At 41.8% G+C, this 19,154-nt stretch overlaps 1 protein-coding gene across 7 annotated transcripts in view; it reads right to left on the bottom strand.

Moving 5' to 3' along the window:
• The window catches only part of LOC146570116 (transcription factor SOX-6-like), a 102,993-nt gene that overhangs the window by 13,304 nt on the left and 70,535 nt on the right, over positions 1–19,154 (bottom strand). For 5 of the 7 annotated variants that reach the window (XM_085282954.1, XM_085282955.1, XM_085282957.1 and 2 more), the window contains 6 exons: positions 18,695–18,815; positions 18,461–18,526; positions 17,669–17,748; positions 10,537–10,686; positions 9,213–9,390; positions 7,177–7,373 (listed from right to left, as the gene is read on the bottom strand). In XM_085282954.1, the coding sequence (XP_085139080.1) occupies positions 7,177–7,373; positions 9,213–9,390; positions 10,537–10,686; positions 17,669–17,748; positions 18,461–18,526; positions 18,695–18,815 (792 nt within the window). The remainder of the gene's footprint in view (positions 1–7,176; positions 7,374–9,212; positions 9,391–10,536; positions 10,687–17,668; positions 17,749–18,460; positions 18,527–18,694; positions 18,816–19,154) is intronic. The other 2 variants (XM_085282958.1, XM_085282959.1) reach the window with 2 other exon arrangements.

Here is a 19,154-nt window from a genome sequence, read left to right as displayed (position 1 = left end):
CTCATCTGTCACCACCTCTAAGACAAAAAACTCCTACAAGCAGCTTGCCTTGGAGTCTTACAGCTAAAATTACCCCACCACGCTCTCAAACTGCAGTGGAAAACATGGTACGCTCCGCATAGCTACCATACATCCACACTCCTCCTCTTCTCCTCCTTCCCTCCCTCCCTTCCTCCCTCTCAGTTCTCCTCCTTTTTCTGGTGACAGAGGCATTTTGTTTGACGCAAGGAATGGTTGCTGGGTGAAGTCATGCCGCGGTAGCCGCTGGCAGCAGTGGTGGAACTTAGGGGCCGCGTGTATGTGTGCGTGTGCATGTGTGTGTGTGTTTATAGACAAGAGTCAGTGCGGGCCAATGTCAGCACTACAGCAGGGCTGTAATCAGGCCTACCACAGAACATGTGCCTGGGCAGTGCCATGCTCACCGCAGGAAGCAACCGCCTAACAAAGGACTAAAGAAAAGAAAGAAGGAGGGAAGGACGGAGATAGAGAGAGAGTCAGAGAAAAATAGAAAGGAGGAGATGGAAAACGAGTGTAGAGACAAGAATAAGATCTCAAGTCCCCTGAGAGCCATCCTGTGAGCCCAAAAGTCAAAATGAGTCACAGTTTGACTTTCTGTTATTTGAAGGCCAATGTCCTACAGTACATAATTCCTCTGCAATCGAAGTGAAGATGTTTGAAATGTTCCCGGTGATTAGATGAGACCAAATGGAAAAGTAATGCAGAATAGAGTTGGGGATTTGGAAAATGGAGTGGGACAGCATCAATAGAGACAGAATGATCCAAACTACAGATTAACAGCAGATCTGGGTCACAATTTGCAAATATTCCCTGTGGTTGGTCTACTTTTGGTCTTCTTAAAAGTTCTTGTGGCAAATGCAATAAGGAGCTGTCTTTCCTTTGTTTAGTCAAGATTGAAATAGGTTTGGCCTGTGTGCCTGCTGGTTTCAAACTGGACTGCTGCCTTTTGGAGCAATATTACAGACTTTCTTTCCCCCTCTCTTTAATTGGACTCCATTTGTACTTTGTAGAATTAAACTGGAAAAAAAATAGCAGAAAATAGGCAACAATCACTTTTAAACATTAAAGCTGTGCAAACAACTACCTTAAAAACAAATCACATTAGTGCTGCCACAGTACTTTTAACACACGTTTGCTTTTGCTGGTCTCTCAAAGTGTTGCTGCTGGATGTATGCGTCTAAATTTAAGAGACACCCGACTCTTTTTGTTCTGCTTGGTCTGTTCTCTTCTTGGCATCCAACTCCTCGCGTCCCTTCACTGTTGCTAAGGTAACACTCCAAACATTTTATTTTTTAATCCATACCGTATTGAGCTCATTACCACAGTTACAACTCGCCTGCTGCCAGGATGGCCTGCCTCCAGCTGACCCGCAACCGTTTACTGTCTCCTCCCGGACCAATCAAGTTTGGCAAACTCCTCAGTAACCCTCCCCACTGCCCACCAACCCCCCTCCTGGGGTTTCCTCTCTACTCCAATTTTCTTCATCTTTCTTCCTCTCTTTCCTTCTCCATGCCGATAGAGCTGTCAGTCAGCCCCCTGTTCTGTTTTTTTTCAACCATGCCTCCTATTCATAGCCCTTAACACCCCTCCGCCAGACCTCTACAACTTGAGCCTTCAACCCCCAAAAGAAGTAGACACTCAGCTTTATAGTATTTATTATAATGTATATCACTCAGACTATAATTGCACCAAGATTATGTCGACGTTTAATCAAAACTTGGAACCGTCTAAGCTTCTGGTTTCACAGGCTCACTTCCTTCAAAGACCAAACTAACCAACAGCGGAGCCAATATAAACTTCTATACAACCATTTCTCTCCTCTCTTTCTCTTTCTTCCAGACTTATTCAATGACAGAAAGCATGCTGACCAACTTTAACTTTGTGTAGACAAAGGGTGTTCTTCTATAATGGGATACTGTTAAATTATAGTCTCCAAAATTTAGATTTCTGGTCCATTTCAAAGCTGTATAAATGCTATGTGAAAGTGTCCAAACCTACGAGGAATGTGTGCAATAAGTTAAAGGGTTCTGAACCATTTGTAGAAAAATATGCATAAAGAGTGTATGATTGATATAAAGTATTTTCAAATTAGCATGCTAGAAATGAATGAAACTCAGTTTGACTGATGTTGTTTTTGTTCACTGAAATGTGTGTATATTTATTTTTGAGTACTGGATATTCTAGATTGTCCAGTCTCCAAGCCCACCTTTGCATAACTGCTCAAAGATCATCTTACAGCATATGACTCTGTTGGAGTACAGCACAGACTGATGCCCCTTAGCCCATCAGCCAATGTAGCAGTTAAATTATACTAGCACCAGAGACACTAGAAGAGTTCATGTGTCCACATTATTTACATCATTATCTCTCCACAGCATCATCCAAACAGAGCAAAAAGGCTATTTGTGCTTCTTCTAATGTGACCTGTACATTTACCATTTCCTTCACCTCCATTGGAAACTTAGAAAAGTATCTGCTCAGAATTCAGTGTGTTTTTTGTACTTTGTATCTTGTGAACGTTACTCTGGGTTTTTTTTAAGCCAACTGAGCAATACTGTAACTAATGTAACTGTGTAGAGCTTATACATGTTTTCCTACATATTGCAAAGAGACAGATACATGATTTGGGGGTTCATCATGTAATATGTAGGTTAAATAATTATAGTATAGTAATTATAGTAATAATAATTACTGTTTTTCTTAATGGCATGTTTTGTGCCTACTCTGATGAAAAGAAAAAACATATATATACATATATATATATATATATATATAAGTCTTAAGCGTCTCTCTCACACACACACACACAAACACACGCACACACACACATGGTTATACACAGTGGCTATTTCAGTGAGCTCTGGCAGCCGCAGGCCAGCTGGAAGCAACGTAAGCGTAAGGTGATACTCAACAATGCCACTAACTGGCCAGGCCTCTCGTCTGTACACCAGCTATAATGACATTAACATGGCCAAGGCCAGTGCAGAGCCAGGACACGCATGCACGCACGCACGCACACACACACACACACACACAAAAAGGAGTCTAGGATCACTTTCAGCTCATAGCGAAATGTCTGTGTCGCTTATGTTTGAAACGAATACTGTGGGACAAAAATACACAAACAAAAAGTGAAATACAGACACAACACACACACTTAGACGTCACCGCGACTCCCTTTTGAGTGGAATCAGTGCGGGTAATAAATAGCTCAACATTCAACATTACACTGAGATACCATTCACAGCACATGCCTCATTCCCTCCAAGGAAGCTGAATATGTTGTGTTAGTACAGTGTCATAAAACAAAAAAGATTTGGGAAGCGCTTCAAAGTTTCGAAGGGGAGGATTTGAGTAACAAATTTATCCATTGAACTAAAAACTACCAACAAATCCAAGGTAAAGAAAAAGAGCTGGTCTCGCTGCCTCCTGAGGTGGAACGGTTGAGTCACACTTTCAGTATCCAGCAAGTTCCATCCATGAATTGTTTAAGACAGAGCAAAGCTTTTGAGCACTTCAGGAGAAAAAAAAGCACACACACAGACGAAAAAAATGTTACGTCCCAATGAAAAAAATGATGCATTCAAAGCAAAGAGAAAGAGTCTTTGAGCTCCTGTTGTTAGGTAACGAATAACAAACTGACAACAAACAGCGAGGCTTGCTGTCGTCCTCGAACCGGAAACAATTACTTTGAGAGTTTCCAAGTGAGCTTTTTATTAGGAGGCATGCAGCTATAAACCAAATTACTGCATTGCTTTGGTTTTGTTCTTCTAAAGTTGGAAAATATAGAGCTTTAGAAACACGGAGGGTTCTCCTTGCAGCGCACTCACCTCAATCTGTTGAGCGTTTCAAAGTGAAATTTGTGCAAAAACAAAAAATTAAAAGCATAAACTTATTTCAGAACACTGGTGGTTTATTTCACTGGACCTGCAGCAGGCAACTCATATTAAATCTTAATAAACAATTTATCAGTATAGGCTGTTGTCTAATTTATATTTATGAGTTTCTCAGTGTTTACTAGTATAATGACTTATAAAAAAAACAACTTGGGACTGAGGATAAGTAAAGCAGAGATATATTTTGCCAGATTTTGAATGTTTTCTTCCTGAAGATGCAAGGCAAACAAGTCCAAAAAGAAAAAAAAGAATCAAAACAACCTATCCTTGGAGTGCACCAATCATGACCTACTTGGGGTTGGTGGGTTCAAAGTCTCCCCCCCTAAAATATTAATGAGTTCTGCTCCTCCTCGTTCTCCTTGTAAGCAACATGGGATCAATTGCACAGCAGAATTGGTCTAATCATGTTCCGTATTTTACTTAATGTTTGATCCTCAGAATTTATGATTGGTTGATCAGACCGATTGAAGATGTTTTGGAATATGAATTTCCCCCTGGATCTTGGTACAAAGGCCCTGTCTCCTTTCGCCCAAGGGAAAGAGATGAGCTGGGCAAGAGGTGAGTGTGGACAGGGGAATTCCCTGAGAAAGGGCCTTTAATTGGGCTAAAACCCTGAGGCCGGGATCGCCCCTCCAGGGCAAGTGGAGAGCTGAACTCCATTAAACACACATATACACGCACGCATGAACGCACACACTTACACATACACACTAATCACCTCTTCTCTTAAAAAAAACACCCACTCAGTCAAGGCAGGCACACTAACACGCCAAAACCATCACTTGTCATTGGCCCAGCTGCTCCCTCTTCAAAGCTGTTGGCTTCTGGGTGGCCGTGGAGATGAGAGGAGAGAAAAGAAGTTCTCAAGAGCTGCAGCCCGAGCCAAATGACACCAAATATCATCCATGAATATTCTTCAGACTCATGTACGAGCTGAGAAGAAACCTTGAACTCTGAGCCAATGAAATAGTAGAGAAAATGTGACACAGGAGCAAAGAGTTTGTAGACCCACAGAGGTGTGAGTCTCTGTTTTCAAGTTTGTGTTAAGGAGCAGAAGAGAATACTTAATGGATCCTAATAGCTAGTAGCTAGGGAGCAATAAAAAAATTATTGTCCAGTTCCCTCTCTCCTTACCACCTTGTCCTTCAGGCTGTTGCTGGCAGTTTATGAAGACAGGTTCACATCTTTTAGTGAATGAAAAAATACAACAAATTTAAAAGTTTGTCTGTTAGTGTTGCACCATGAGTGATGTTATGTGCATTGTTAGTAATCTCAATTGGTGGCAAGGTATCAGTATGTTGTTCACGTGTTCTGCATAGTTAGCAAACAGTATTTGACCTCAGAGTCAATGTTCTAGGAAAATAACTCCTAGATTCTTCCAATATGATTTAACAAGACTACTGAGCTTTAATTCTATTTGAACATAAATTAACTCACAAATTGCCTTTTTCTAATCATTTTTAAATTTTAGTTTATGATGTTGTAGAGTTTTTGAGTCCTATTTTAATTCTACGCCAATGTATTCCTAGGGCTGGTCCTAAGCCCGGATACATGGTGAGGGTTGTGTCAGGCAGGAGATCCGGCGTAAAATCTTTGCCAAATCAAACATGCAGATGATTAAGAATGAGATTTCCATACTGGATCAGTCAGGGCCTGGTTAACAACAAGCGCCTGAAGTGCTGGTCGCCAACACGGTGCCAGAGGAAACTGCTACTGCTGGCCCAAGACAAAGAAAGAGGAAAGGGGGAAGGCAGTGAGAGACAAGGAAAAGCAGGAGGTGTAAGGATAGCTGGCAGTGGATTTAACCAATGGAATGGAAGTGGCTCTGGTGAACATGTATATCGAGAAGAGGGCAGAGCATTACAAGAGTGGAGGAATGTGCACACAGGTGGGACAACATGCTATGCAGAAGAGATGCAAGAGATAGCAGAATGCAATGTGTTGGCAGGGTAGAATGTAGCTAGACACATTTGGATGGTAGTTTGCAGGATTACTTTGGAAATCAAGAAATGGAAGGAATTTTTAACCAGACTGCTCAACACAATCTTTTAAATATACTTATTTGGAACCAGCTTAACACAATCTTGAAGAGTCAGAAGATGCCTTGGAAATAGAGAAGAAGTGTACTTGACAGATGATGGAAGGGGTGGAAGGGTGGAATATGATGTTTGCAGATGATAGTGAGAGTAGGGAGCAGGTGGAAGAGCCTTAGAAGAGGAGAGGACTGAAAGTCATTAGAAGCGAAACAGAATATAATTAATGAATGAAATGGAGAAACACAAAGTAATAAGGTGATTATGCAAGGAGTGCAGATACCTGATACCTGAGGTCAACCACCCAGGCAGGGTGGAGTGGGCGGAGACGACTGTCAGGGGTGATTTGTGAAAGAAGGATAGTAGCAAGAGTGACAAGTAAGATTTAAAGATGGTAGTGAGGCCTGCTATGATGTATGATTTGGAGACAGTGGCACTGACAAAAAGCCACGAGGCCGAGCAGGAGGCTTAAGATCCTAAGAATTTCACTGGGACTGAACAGGATGAAAAGGATTTAGAAATGAGTAAATCAGAGGGACAACTCAGGTCGGAAGAAAGTTAGAAAGGCAAGGCTGAGATTGTTTCAACATGTGTAGACGAGGGATCGTGCTGGACAAAGGATGTTGAATATGGAGCGGTCATACAGGAGGAAAGAGGAAGACCACAGAGAAGATTCATGAATTCATGAAGGAGGTTATGAGAGTTGGTGTGACAGAAGAGGATGTCAGAGAGATGGAGTCCCATCTTCCTCTTTGTCCCTGCTAAATCATTTGTTGATGCTTGTAGTTATGCTGCTTGTGGTTTGTGTACGGTCCTTGTTTCCAGTTTGTTTGTACTCTGGATTCCTATTTTGTTTATTTCATTTATTGCATTAGCCAAAGACCGCTTTGGTTTTTTTTTTTGTTTTTTTTGTTTTGTTTTTTTATATATATTTGTGTTGAATTAACAGTGCTGATTTTATAACCTCAAAATCTGAAAAGGTATGACTGGAATTGTAGCCAAAAGTATTGAGTATTTAAAAAGAACTGAAAAGTTTATTTAGTTATTTAGCAAATCTTTATGTTATTTATTTGACAGTATTTTAGGACCAGAGCCAAAATTTCTTTTTTAGAAGAAAAGTAATTGCTATGAAACTGCATTCAGTTCATGTAACTCTTTCAGACCTTATCAGTAAAACGTGTGTGTGCATCCTATTATGCATCCAGATGTGACCTGCATGTCCTTCTAACCTTGTTGCCGTTGTTGAGGTTCATGCTGCTGAGGGCAGATAGCTTTGCTTCCAGACTCTGGTGTCCTGGCTGCTGCTGCTGTTGGTGGAGCTGCTCCCTCTGGATCTGCTCCCTCATACTCCTGGCCTCTTGGATGGCCTTCATCACTGCATCCTGGTCCCCAAACAGTGCTGTGGAGTTGAGACTGGACAATATGTCTGCAGGTGGAGAACAGACGAGAGACAGTCGTATGTCACTTAGACTGGCAATACAACATCGGGGACATGTTCGGGTAGCATAAAAATGAATTGCACACATTTAATACTCTTCTGGCTCTGATGTGAATAACCACTGAAAAGAAAAGGATATGCCCTTTTTTGACACTTTGTGTAGGGAAAGGGATTTCCAATCAAGCATACATAAATAAACAGATAACTTTTATGAATATACCATATGTACAAATGTACTGGCCTACCTACAAATTGCCAACAAGAGCTGCTCAGTCATGGAAATCCATGCCGTGAAGTTCCCAGCTCACAGATTTTGTGCTGACGTTAATGTCAGAGGAGGTTTGGAGCTCTGCAGTTATTGAACAGGGACCCAAAAACCCAGATCTGTAATTTTACGTGGTCTGCCACTTCGTGGCTGAGTTACTGTGGTTCCTAAACACTAGCACTTTGCAATCATACCACTTATAGTTGATCGTCGAGTATCTAGGACTTAGAAAAATTCACAAACTGGCTTGTTGCAATGGTGGCATCTTACACACATTACCACATGTGGCTAGGAGCTTGACTTTATAAACCTGTGGAAATAGGACTGAAAAGACCTGAATTCAAAGATTAAGAGGTGTGACCCAAGACTTTTGTCCATATAGTGCGCTCATATTTGATCCGTGCTATTACCCAGTGCTACAAATTTCTATTTGAACAAACCAGACTCCAAACTTTTTAGAACTCAGTTTAGTGCTTTTACTTTACTTCGTAAGATTCTACTGATACTAGAATAGAAAGTGTAAGTCCTTATAGTCAAACGTTCAGAAAGGCTGAATACAAATTCCCATTAAATAACATTTCAACTGTATAAACATGAGATTTCCAATCTTATATCAGCTCCAAATGTTGTTCAAGTTTTGTTCCAGGCCATTTGTGTCAAAACATGACTGAGCCTCCTCCCCCTTGTTTAAGCACCACGCTTCACACTTTTGAAGCCGATGCACATTTGAAGAATAAGAGGAAATAAATAAATAAAAGGATGCAAAGTTTCCGTCGCCCTCCTCATTTAATTAGCAGACAAGTAGGAAGCACTGTATGCTTGGGTGGCCGTTAAAATGGGCAAAAAATAACTTTGCAGGAACACAAGCGTCGCGTCCTCAAAGCCACTCCAGACAAGCTGGTGAAATTGTTTTCTGGGGGGATATAATGAGAGGCTTTAGATTGGCCTTAATAACAGATAGCAGAGGTAGGGGCATAAAAGGTCTAGTGCGGGCAGACAATGATGTGAGGAAGCTCTTAAAAACCAAATAACGTGTGCTGGGTTTCACTGCTTCCGCTGCCAGGGTTTTCATTGGGGCTAAATACAGGGCTTTGGACTCCTGTAAAATACAAACACACACACAAAACACACACATACACAGGTCTCCTCATGGAGTTTAGGTGTCTGCAGCCTATCAGGCACATGCGACGCTTCTTGGTTTGTCTGTGGGTGGCTGTGGGAGTGGGAGGTGTTTGGGTGGGTGATGTTTTTGTTTTTCCGGCTAAGTTGAAGGCAAGGTTTTTTTTTTTGCTCGACGTGTTTGCTTTGGGCGGATGTACACTGCAGATGTGAGCGATACATTCGTGCACAAATGCATATTAGTGTTGGTTTGTGTGTGAAAGAGAATCCATGAGCAAAAGTACATCAGTGTTTCGCCTCAGTGTTTTTTCTTTGCAGCATTTACTCTGTGTCATTGTAATTGTAGATGAGTGTAAGGATAGTGTTATTGAATGTTAATGAAATGTAGCAGTGCTAGTAGACTGGGTGGCCCACCCCAGCTAGCCCGTGGTGTTGTTACCTACCCAGGGAGGTGTTCCGGCCCATGCTGGGAATTGGGCTGGGGATGCGGCCTTTGCCCATGCCTGTGGGGCTGGTCTTGTTTCCAGAGAACAGACTCTGTGTTGGGGATGTCGGGGAGCGAAGAGGTTCAGCTGTCTTGGGTCTAGCTGAGAGGTTCAGTGGCTGTGTGGATCCTTCCTCCTGTTAATGAAACAGGTGCAGCATCCATTTATACAAAGTCCTTTCAACAGGAGCTAAATTACTAAATTAGGGTTAATAAAAAGGCTGTAAAGTAAGCGTTAGAAACTGATATAAAGCTGAGCAAACCTGCTGATGTTCTGCAGTGTTACTTGAAGAGCCTTTGGTGATCCTTAAGTTTTTGGCCTTTAATAAATGAATTCGACCGAACAGCTCTTTAAGCCTCCTTACTGCATATAAACAATGGTACATTTGTTTGTGTGATTTCTTATTTCTGATCAGATCTTCATGACCACACTAATCCACATAAAGAATTCTTGGAAAAGGAAAAATAGTAGCATAAAGTAAACTTCAGCACGCCAGCACAGTCTGACTGCGGCTGTTTTGTTGGCAGAAAACACTTAATGAACGTGGCTCTAATTTGGAGTTGAGCCGCAGCTGAGGAAGTTTTGAGAAGGGAAGGAGCACAGAACGAGCTTTCGCGTGGGGAAAGGGGGTAAGTTGAGATGCGGGTGGCGTGCTGAGGGTGGGATGAGTATGCGTGGGGTTTGCTATGGAGGATGAGGAGTTTGGAGGGCACGGCACTACTGTTTGAGTGCGGTGAGCTCCGACGCCGGTCTATTGTGACGCCGGTTGCAGCTGTGCCCCACACACACACATGGCTTCCATTACTGCCTCGTCACCGAGTAAAGATCAGGCGTACGCTGCCAAACAGCAGCCAGCGCCAGTGTCAGCTTGTGAGTGCACATGTGTTTGTGTGTGCATCAGCCTGTGACATTTAAATAAGCTGTTTCTAATTGACAGTGAAGAACACAGGGGCCAATGCACAGCTCATTGTTTCAACAAATTCCATATTTCCAGCTTTCACTTTTACTTTCAGTGACCATCAACATTATTATTACAACATTCGGAGCCCACTTTTTACTTCTTCTATTATGTTGTCTCCGAATTTATCACCATATTTCCCTGCACATACCCATAACATGAAAAGTCTAATTCACTATTGTAGCAAAAGTCAGCAAAGCCATTTACACATATTTAAATATAACATCATCAAGAGAACACACAAGAAGCTCTCGGTACATCTAGACCGGCTCTATTCTCTTGGCAGCGCGCACTCATTTAACAACATTTGAACAAAGTACCTACCTTAATCTGAGAGACAGGGCTGGATGCTCGCTTCTCGCTCTTGAGGGTGGAGGGAGAAAGAGGACTGGAGGAGTTGGGAGCTTGTGGGAGGGGAGCCATCTTGGCTCCTGGTGAGATCTGCATGCTTGCCAGCTGGGCGGCATACAGCTGCTGCAAAAAAAGGGAAGAAACCAGCAAAACCGACAGGCTATTAACATCGCGCGCCAGCAGCTAGTCAGTGGCTTTCCTCTTTCATTCTCTCTCCTCTTTTCTTTTTCATACACACACACGCGCGCACGCACACACACACACACACACACCTTTGATCCTGTCAATTTCATTTATTTATTTATTTTGGTTTATCCTTTCCCTGGTACTGGCTGCATCCTTTGAGCCAAAGACACACTGTAGTTAGATGGAAACAGGCACGCACACACACACACACACGCACACGCACACACACACACACACACACACACACACACACACACACACACCTTTGATCCTGTCAATTTCATTTATTTATTTATTTTGGTTTATCCTTTCCCTGGTACTGGCTGCATCCTTTGAGCCAAAGACACACTGTAGTTAGATGGAAACAGGCACGCACACACACACACACACACACACACACACACACACACACACACACACACACACACACACACACACACATCTACATCTGAAGTTGACAAGAGCATCCCACACAGATGTAAGATTTGTTTGAGGTATTATTTATCAAGGAGGGATTCCAGCAAATTATTTTTTTATGCTACATTATCTGCAGAACTTTTCTAACAGTTATTTTTTCAACAGATGCTTGGAGCAGCTTGCACATAGATCAGCATCTTTCAGCTTTTAAATAGGAAACAAATGGTACCTATTCTGAAGTTAGGTTTAATAGCCTTGCTTCAGTTTTACTTGTAATAAAAGGTTGGTATTGTCCTGATGTTTCAATGTTTAGTCTTGGCTTTCTTAGCAGAGGAATAACAAGTCAAATAATGTAAAATGAGATTAGGAATATTATATGAGGAACTGCTTCATGGGTCTCTAACTAATCTTGTCACCTCTGGTTTGTTCTTGCATTAATGCTTCAGGCAATTTCTTTACTTACTTTAATCCAAAGCAAGACGACAGTGGCTAATCAGATTTAAGCAGGCGTTCATAGTTTACACCTTGGACCAGTGTTTCAATTGAAAAAATCCTTGAACATAGCAGAGAAATAAAAAAGAAAACCCTCAAAGTAAAAGCCTTTAGTGTTGGATGAAAACATTAAATGACAAAGGGGAAAAAAGGAGAACTGACTTTTCATCCAAGGTACTTAGCAAAAATCAAAGAGTCAAATACTCGGCCCACAGTCCAGGGTCTTCTAAATCAAAGCTAACTGGCCAGACAAACCACTGCCTGAAACCACTGTCAGCCCCTGTCTAAATGCATTGGAGTGTGAGTGCTGGAGTATCAAAGAGCCTGTCCTCAGGAAAACCACCCAGACGTGGCTGGCCTTCAGTAGATTCCCTCTTTTCTTTCTGACTTTTTTTTCTCTTTTTTGCTTTCCTCTCATTTTTCATTACTCTCACCTCATCTGTACTCCTCCCTCCTTCTACAGTTCTGTCTTTATTTTGTCCCGCTTTCTTTTGATCTCCCTTTGACTCTCTTCACTTGTCTTCTGACTCTTAGTTTAGGTCCAGAAATCATTTCTCATATCTTTCCACCCCATCTCCAGCTCTGTTTTTTTTCCCCTTTCTTTCTCTGTTTTTACCTTCTGCCCCTTCAGCCTAAATGACCCCCAGTGTTGTGAGATCTGATTTCCCTTCAGTCAAAACTGCAAAGCCTCCCGGGACCAGAGATCCAAAGTAAAGAAAGCACAATGGAGAAAGAGAGAGAAGGACAGAGTTTTGCAACGCAGACACACGAGACCACCGTCGCTTCACCGCCAAAGCGCCAGGCTCAGCAGTTGGGGCCAGAGAAATTGGCTGGCCCTCTCTCCACTTCTCTCAGAGCGATATTAAACACAAACAGAAGGGGCCTTGCCGCTGAAACAAAGCCCTGATGTCACGCCGCTTATTTTCCTTGGAAGGTACCGGGAGTGCTCGGTCCAACCCCTGGCGATATGAGATCCCTGTAAGAATGTGCCTTGAATGACTGGTGGTGAGGCCTCTCGCGTCAATCAAGCAGACCACAGAGTTACTTCTGGTGATGCCTGATATTCTTACAGCTCTAAGGGGAGCAGGGGCTGGGGCAGACACATGAGTCCTTGAGGTAAAACACACAGTTAGGATCTCACACCCATGTCTGCACAAACACACACACACGCAGTGCTTTTTCCCCCCACAAACACACCCACAGCTTTTGTGCTGCGAGCAGCGATTCTGTCAACGGTTACAAATATGAGGAGGGAACTGTTGAACAAATAACAGACTGACAATAAGAGCTTTTACCTAATTTTTTTTCTCTGCTTCTTCAAGACACTCAGAGATTGATTGTGTACTGGGGAAACCAATCTGCAGCGTAAACAACACCAACCAGAGTTCCTGCCATTCAGCCAACTCCCGAGGGAAGACAATGCTGCAATTTCCTAAATTGCAAATTGACAAAGAGGGCCTCGAAGTGTGTCTCAGCTGTCCAGACTATTTGACTCTTTGGATATCAGTGCCCATTTGACTACAATACAAATCATTAGTCTGTCACTCTTCACACACGTGATTATTAGCATTTTTGCTTTCTCTTTTTTTGGAGGGGGGCTACATCACTGTAATTCTTTAGAAAACAAAGAGAAGGTGATGATGTTTTGGGTGTCTGCACCTCTGTTTGGACTATCAGATCGTAGTCCACCAGCAGCCTCCTCCATGCTCAGACTGCTCTGTCCCATTAGGGCTGAGTGGAGACTCCCTTCAGCTGGCCTCTTTTAGTGTCCAGCTGCTATTGATCTCAGGAGTGCAAAAAACAAATGAGGTTTTGTCTTTTTTTCAGCAGGTTCGTTTGTGTGTGTGTGGGGGGGGGGGGGGGGGGGGCATGGCCCGGACAGAGGGCAGACTCTAAATATTGCACTTTTGTGTTAAAAAAGATGGTAAAACAGATAGAAAGAGAGACGGGCTGCATAAAGACCTCTGGTTCTCGCTTTTATCAGTCTGTATCAAACATGTTTCTCGTGTATGACAGAGAAGGTCATTCACGCTTTATGTACAGTGTGTTGGCAGTCGGGCAGAAATCATTACCAGGGGCCACATTAAGTTTCCTCACCTTTGTGTCCGTGCCTAACACTCACTAAGCATGGAGACACAAAGCTAGAGATGCTTATGATTTCAGCAAGAATGTCTGCTAAGCAACTGTATGTCCCTCGCATTAGCGGCACACAAAGAGGGCCTTTCTTCAGCAGAAATCTACTGTTGTGAAGGGTCTATTGCAATGCTCTGGAAACAATTGGATGGATCAAGTTCCCACGCCAATAGTGGAACATTTGTGCTATCAGAATTGGTAGGTCAGTTCATGATGGGTCAAGGCTTGCTTAACAGCCTTTACCAGACAGCTTAGTAATGCAGATTTAGATGATTTATAAAGGTGTATAGATATAGATATACAATATAAAACTTTTCAGACGGCACTTTCTGATGGTGACTTTTCCTGTGTGAAATTATTCTTTCTGACCTTCAGTGCCAGCCAGCTGTTTGAATGAGGGCTACAGGGTTCAACTTTGAAACATCTGGAGCAGTCTGACTACAACATCTGTCTATCCTGAACTGAGCATCGATTTGGCATTACAAATGTTTGATGCCAGCTGGTGTGTTTTGACTACAGTATGTAGCAGAGGAGGTTGATAACACAGAACAAATACAATATCATTGTCTGTTTATGGTGCTAACACGATAATGCACAGTTTCCCTTTTTCACATTTAAAGCTGCATCCAGACTAGAACTGATTTGCCTGTCGTGCAGTACTTTAAACCTGACAGCTGGTATCTGGCTACCCAGGTAACCCTCTAATGTATTTACTACAAGGTCACATGTTAATTAGTGGCATCCTGCGTTTTCAGTGGTGGTCGCTTCAGTCGCTTGCCTGCAAGTTTATCTACGGTCCCGCTCACTTCGCTGTGCCAGTAGTTATCTGTAGCCATTGTAGAGAAGTGCCGTTCGGTTTATATAGTCTCTGGTTGCTACGTCACTCCTGCAAATTTACTGAGACTATCTAAAATTAATAGAATAGGTAAGGCCTCAGTTTGTGGCCTGTCAAGACATCACATCAATTTTACAGTAAATGTAAAATTGATTTGATGTGAAAGAGTAAAAGTAACTACTGTAACCAAAGATAGATTCATATTTTATATCCATACAGATTTTTAATGTATGCATCATCATCATCATAGGTGATGGTAGCAGTAACAGCTGCTCAAATGCAAATATGGATCGATCACAACAGGACAGATGAGCAACAAAATGTGTCAGCTGTCACTGCTGGATGATCATATGTTCACTGCATATTGAAATATTGAAAGCAATATGCTGCAATGTTGGGAAGAGCATCAGAAAGCTGCAGCTTATATACTGAACGCGAATACTGCAAATACACCCAGGTCTTGTAAAAATACTAACTGATATCATAACACTACGCAGGTCTTTTTGTACATTCTGCAGCCCACGTTACTGCCCCAAACGGTGCACCTTAAACATTTTATTGATGCAAATGGACTAACTAACAAGACAAGTACCATTATTAAATCTCATCATCAGGATTTCTTTTGACATTATTGTCAAAACAATATTCAAATATGCTGGAAACCAGCACTCCATCCCCTAAAAAATTCCTCAAATAATTGTTTTTTTCCCAGCCTAAATACTTCCTCGGTCTCGCTGCTTTTTTGCTTTTTTTCTTGGCAGTCTCTGACTTGTTTTCAACCGATGCCTTGATGAGAAACTTCCTCTTTCATTCAGATTGCTCTCTCTGCCTCTTATTCTCTGTGTCTCAGGCAGTGTCTAAACGTGAATGAGTTTGCGTCTCTGACATCACTCATCCTCTTACCTCTCACTCACCGTACAGCTCTTTTGATAATTTCAAAGCCAGGAGTGGAGCCTCCCGGCTCCGATCCCCTCAGCGCAGCACGGCGCTTTGCTAAGTCAATAGCGGCTAATGAGGGCCTCGATAAGCGAAAACCACAATACAAATTGAATAAACTGGGATAAGGATTCTTGTTATATCCAAAAGGCACGCTATGGTAACAACTGACATGATGAAGCAGTATTGTTTGCCAGTGAAAAAGCTCGTGAGGGCTTTTGTTTTTTCAGCTGACGGTAGGTAAAGCAGGAAGTGTTAATGATGTGTGATGTTATGTTGTGAAATTCCAAAGCATCTTTAGGGAGTCGAGGTTTTCTTCGTTTTTATTTCACTGATTTGCCCGCTCCCCTGGAAATGTGCTCTGTGATAACCATTATGGATAAGTGCTATTCTCAAAGCACATGTGTCAAGCAATAAAATATTTGATGAATTGTGTGGGCCAGGTGTTGTGCTGTTGGGTTGGGAATTCCTCTGTGATTCATCATAACAGCTTTTGTCTGCCACAGCTGACAAACAGCGGATAAGAGGGCTAGCATTTTGGCAACCTATGGAGCATCATCTTCAACCAATGTGTCACGTTGCTTTATTGAAAAAAAGAAATCAAATGTACAGGAACTCTATTAAAAGTATGAAGAAAGCTCCTGTTCCAGCTTCTGTTTGTATTTCAAGTTCTTTTAGAATAATGATTTGAGCTTGTATGGAATTTTTTTGGAGGTAGTTGCGAATTTTTTAGAGAATAAAAAAGGTGGGAATTATGGTTAGGTTTATGAAAAAGCAAAATCAGAAAACAAATAATGGCAGCAGACAAATTACTGTGGTTGCAGGTAATTCGTTTGCTTCATTTTTTTTAAGGTCAGGACCTACAAGCTGCACAGAGGACACCTCCAAGTGTGGCATTTCTCTCTTTCTCCCAGTTCTTTTGATAACAGTAGACCTTCTGTCTGCTTATTTAACTATGCAGCCATTGTACGTGAAGTTATCACTTCACATGCAAAGCATCTAGTTCTTTTCTATATTGTAGCTTTTGCCAGAGGCTCTTCCAAGGTTAGGTCTACCAGACACTCAACAAGTTGCACAATAGCCTTGGCTTCTTACTCATGACGTTCAAAACAGAAAAGATTTCAAGCTAGATATAGATTAATAGACTGCTGTGTTCTCTAAGACCGCAATTGATGGGAAGTATTAAATTTTTTTATTTTAATCAACATGTCATGTTATATTTTTTTCTCATTTGGAGTCTTTTTTAAATTTATCTTTTGGTGTTTTTCTTTCTGTTCTTTATTCCTTCTCACTAGACCTGGGTTAAAAGAGGAAACACACAAACAAGGCAGAGGTGTGTCATTCAATACACATCACAAGTGCATAAATGATTTACATATTTCACTCAAAACCCATCTGAATACCACCAGCCCCATTTCTAACCCATCCTAAATAACAGCAAATAGATTCATCTAAACTACTCAGCTAGTTCAATTTTTGCTCTCATCTCAGCTGCTGCTTTTATGTACCTGTCAGTCAGCACTCTGGTATGTTCCCCTAAATGGCGAACAAACAGTCACCCTTTTTTTCTTTGTCTTTTTTTCCAGACGTCATACTTCTGCTGCAGTTGTTTAACTGATTTTTAATGCATTCACTTAAAGACTAGACACAGACTCTGTTCAGTGACTGAATTAAAAGAATTATTAGTGGCACTCTGAAAAAGTATACAGCACAAGTTGGACAAAAACATTTTAATCATGTCATGTCAAGTAAAGTCAGACCTTTGACAACAAAGGCAATAAGATGTTTGAGTCATCGCCAAGTGTGCGGGAGGTTTCACATAATAATACTATTATTAACTGAATCCAGGTGAAAATGAAGCATATCTTACAGAAAAACAGTCACACCCACCAACTTCCACACCCTCACTTTTCATCACTTCATTGTCAGACAGCCTGTTTCTGGTCTTGTTTCAAGTATGTGATCATTTTGTTCTGGTAAGCCATTACTCACGTGTTTTACACAGTTTTAATTTAGAGGAAAAATATCTCTCTATATTCCAAGTAGTATTAAATCACACACACACATTTTTGCTTGTTTGTTTTGATAAATTAGTTTGTGTCTTACCTGTAGTTGTAACGGGCTGAGTCCAGTCGCTGCTGCAGCCGCCATTGCAGATGGAATGAACTGCATTGGGTAATTCTCACCTGTTGAATAACCAAAACAACACATATTGTAGAGCGAGGTCGTGGGGGGTGTACTGCACAAGAACTAACCTGCTCTTTACCTTCAGTCAGGCCTCTCTGTCTCTTTCGCTCTGTCTCGCTCTTTGTCTCCTTCCTTACTCTTCTCATGTTTTTATTCATGCCAAATGAACCATGAAGGGTCACAGAAATTTTATTCAAAGGTTATTAACGCTTGCTGTCGGCGCACTCGAGTGCTTGAGACCAGAGCGAGCAGAGTTTAAGTCCAGAGCTTCCTCATTGTGATGCACTCATAAATTCATATATGAGTATGTGTATAACCCCTACTGTTTGTCCTTAAAAGGCTTTCCATGTCCAAGCCTTTGTTGAAAACAGACCAATGTCAAAGGAGAGTATACAATAATAGCTTTTTAATCCCTTTCTTCATTTCTGCCTCTCTTTGCGGCCTCACGGGAGTGAATGCTCATGCAGTAGGAGTAATATTCGTATGACGGGTCAGTGCTGTACTGTGTCAGGCAAGCACCTGGAGGGATGTTTGCAAGAAAGGAATGTGCAAAAGACTTGATGAAAGCAGGTGGTGCAGACAATCCAATGAAGTGCGGTGCATTTCTTTCTGTGGGCGACTTTAAGTGTTTTTTCTTGAGTCTGTTTGTGCAAAATCCTTACTGTCTGCCGAAACATGCAGTATGCATGCCCTTATTTAAGTGCAACGTACGTGATTTTTCTGAGTGCGTCGCCCTTATGTCTATATTGTTGGGTTGGTGTGCAAAAGGTGAAAACTCTTGGGAGAAAGAGACAGAGAGGGAAAGCGTGAAATTCCATGTTGCAATACATTGGATCTCTGCGCTAATTTTCAGAACATTCCTCACCTGACACATTTCATTAACATAGACTGGGATTCCACTGCGTGTGTGTGTGTGTTTGTGGTGGGGGTGGGGTGGGGTTATACCTGGTTTATAGGACATGCCTGGTGGGAAAAGGAAGCCTTGCTGTGCTGCGGCAGCTGCAGCCAGAGACCGCTGGTCGTGAGGAAACACTGGTATCATCAGAGGAGGCATATGACCCTGGACCTGGGAGAGAGAGACAAGAGATGAGAGATATCTGCCAACTGCTGTATCCATTAAATAATACTGACACACAGACACAGATTCACAGACAACAACAGCAAAAAAAAAGCTCCAAGATTTACCAAAAAACTCAAAGATTTGTAAAGAAGAATAAAAATCATGAGCAATGATAGAAAAGGCAGATGAGAAACGAGAAAATCGCAAATAAACAAGGTAAAGAGGTAGAAACAAAAGCAATAAAATAAAACAGAAAGTCAGCAGAGAGAAAGAAAGAATGATTTAAAATGAGAAATCACAAAGGAAGGTTAAAGTGAGGAACGATAAAGATCAGGATGAAAGGAA

This window comes from Mchenga conophoros, linkage group LG7 (assembly GCF_057382185.1).
Source record: "Mchenga conophoros isolate Kocher_MC1m ecotype Shallow Benthic linkage group LG7, M_conophoros_male_GT1.1, whole genome shotgun sequence".
Taxonomy (NCBI): Eukaryota; Metazoa; Chordata; class Actinopteri; order Cichliformes; family Cichlidae; genus Mchenga; species Mchenga conophoros.
This window is presented reverse-complemented; position numbering and strand designations above follow the sequence as displayed.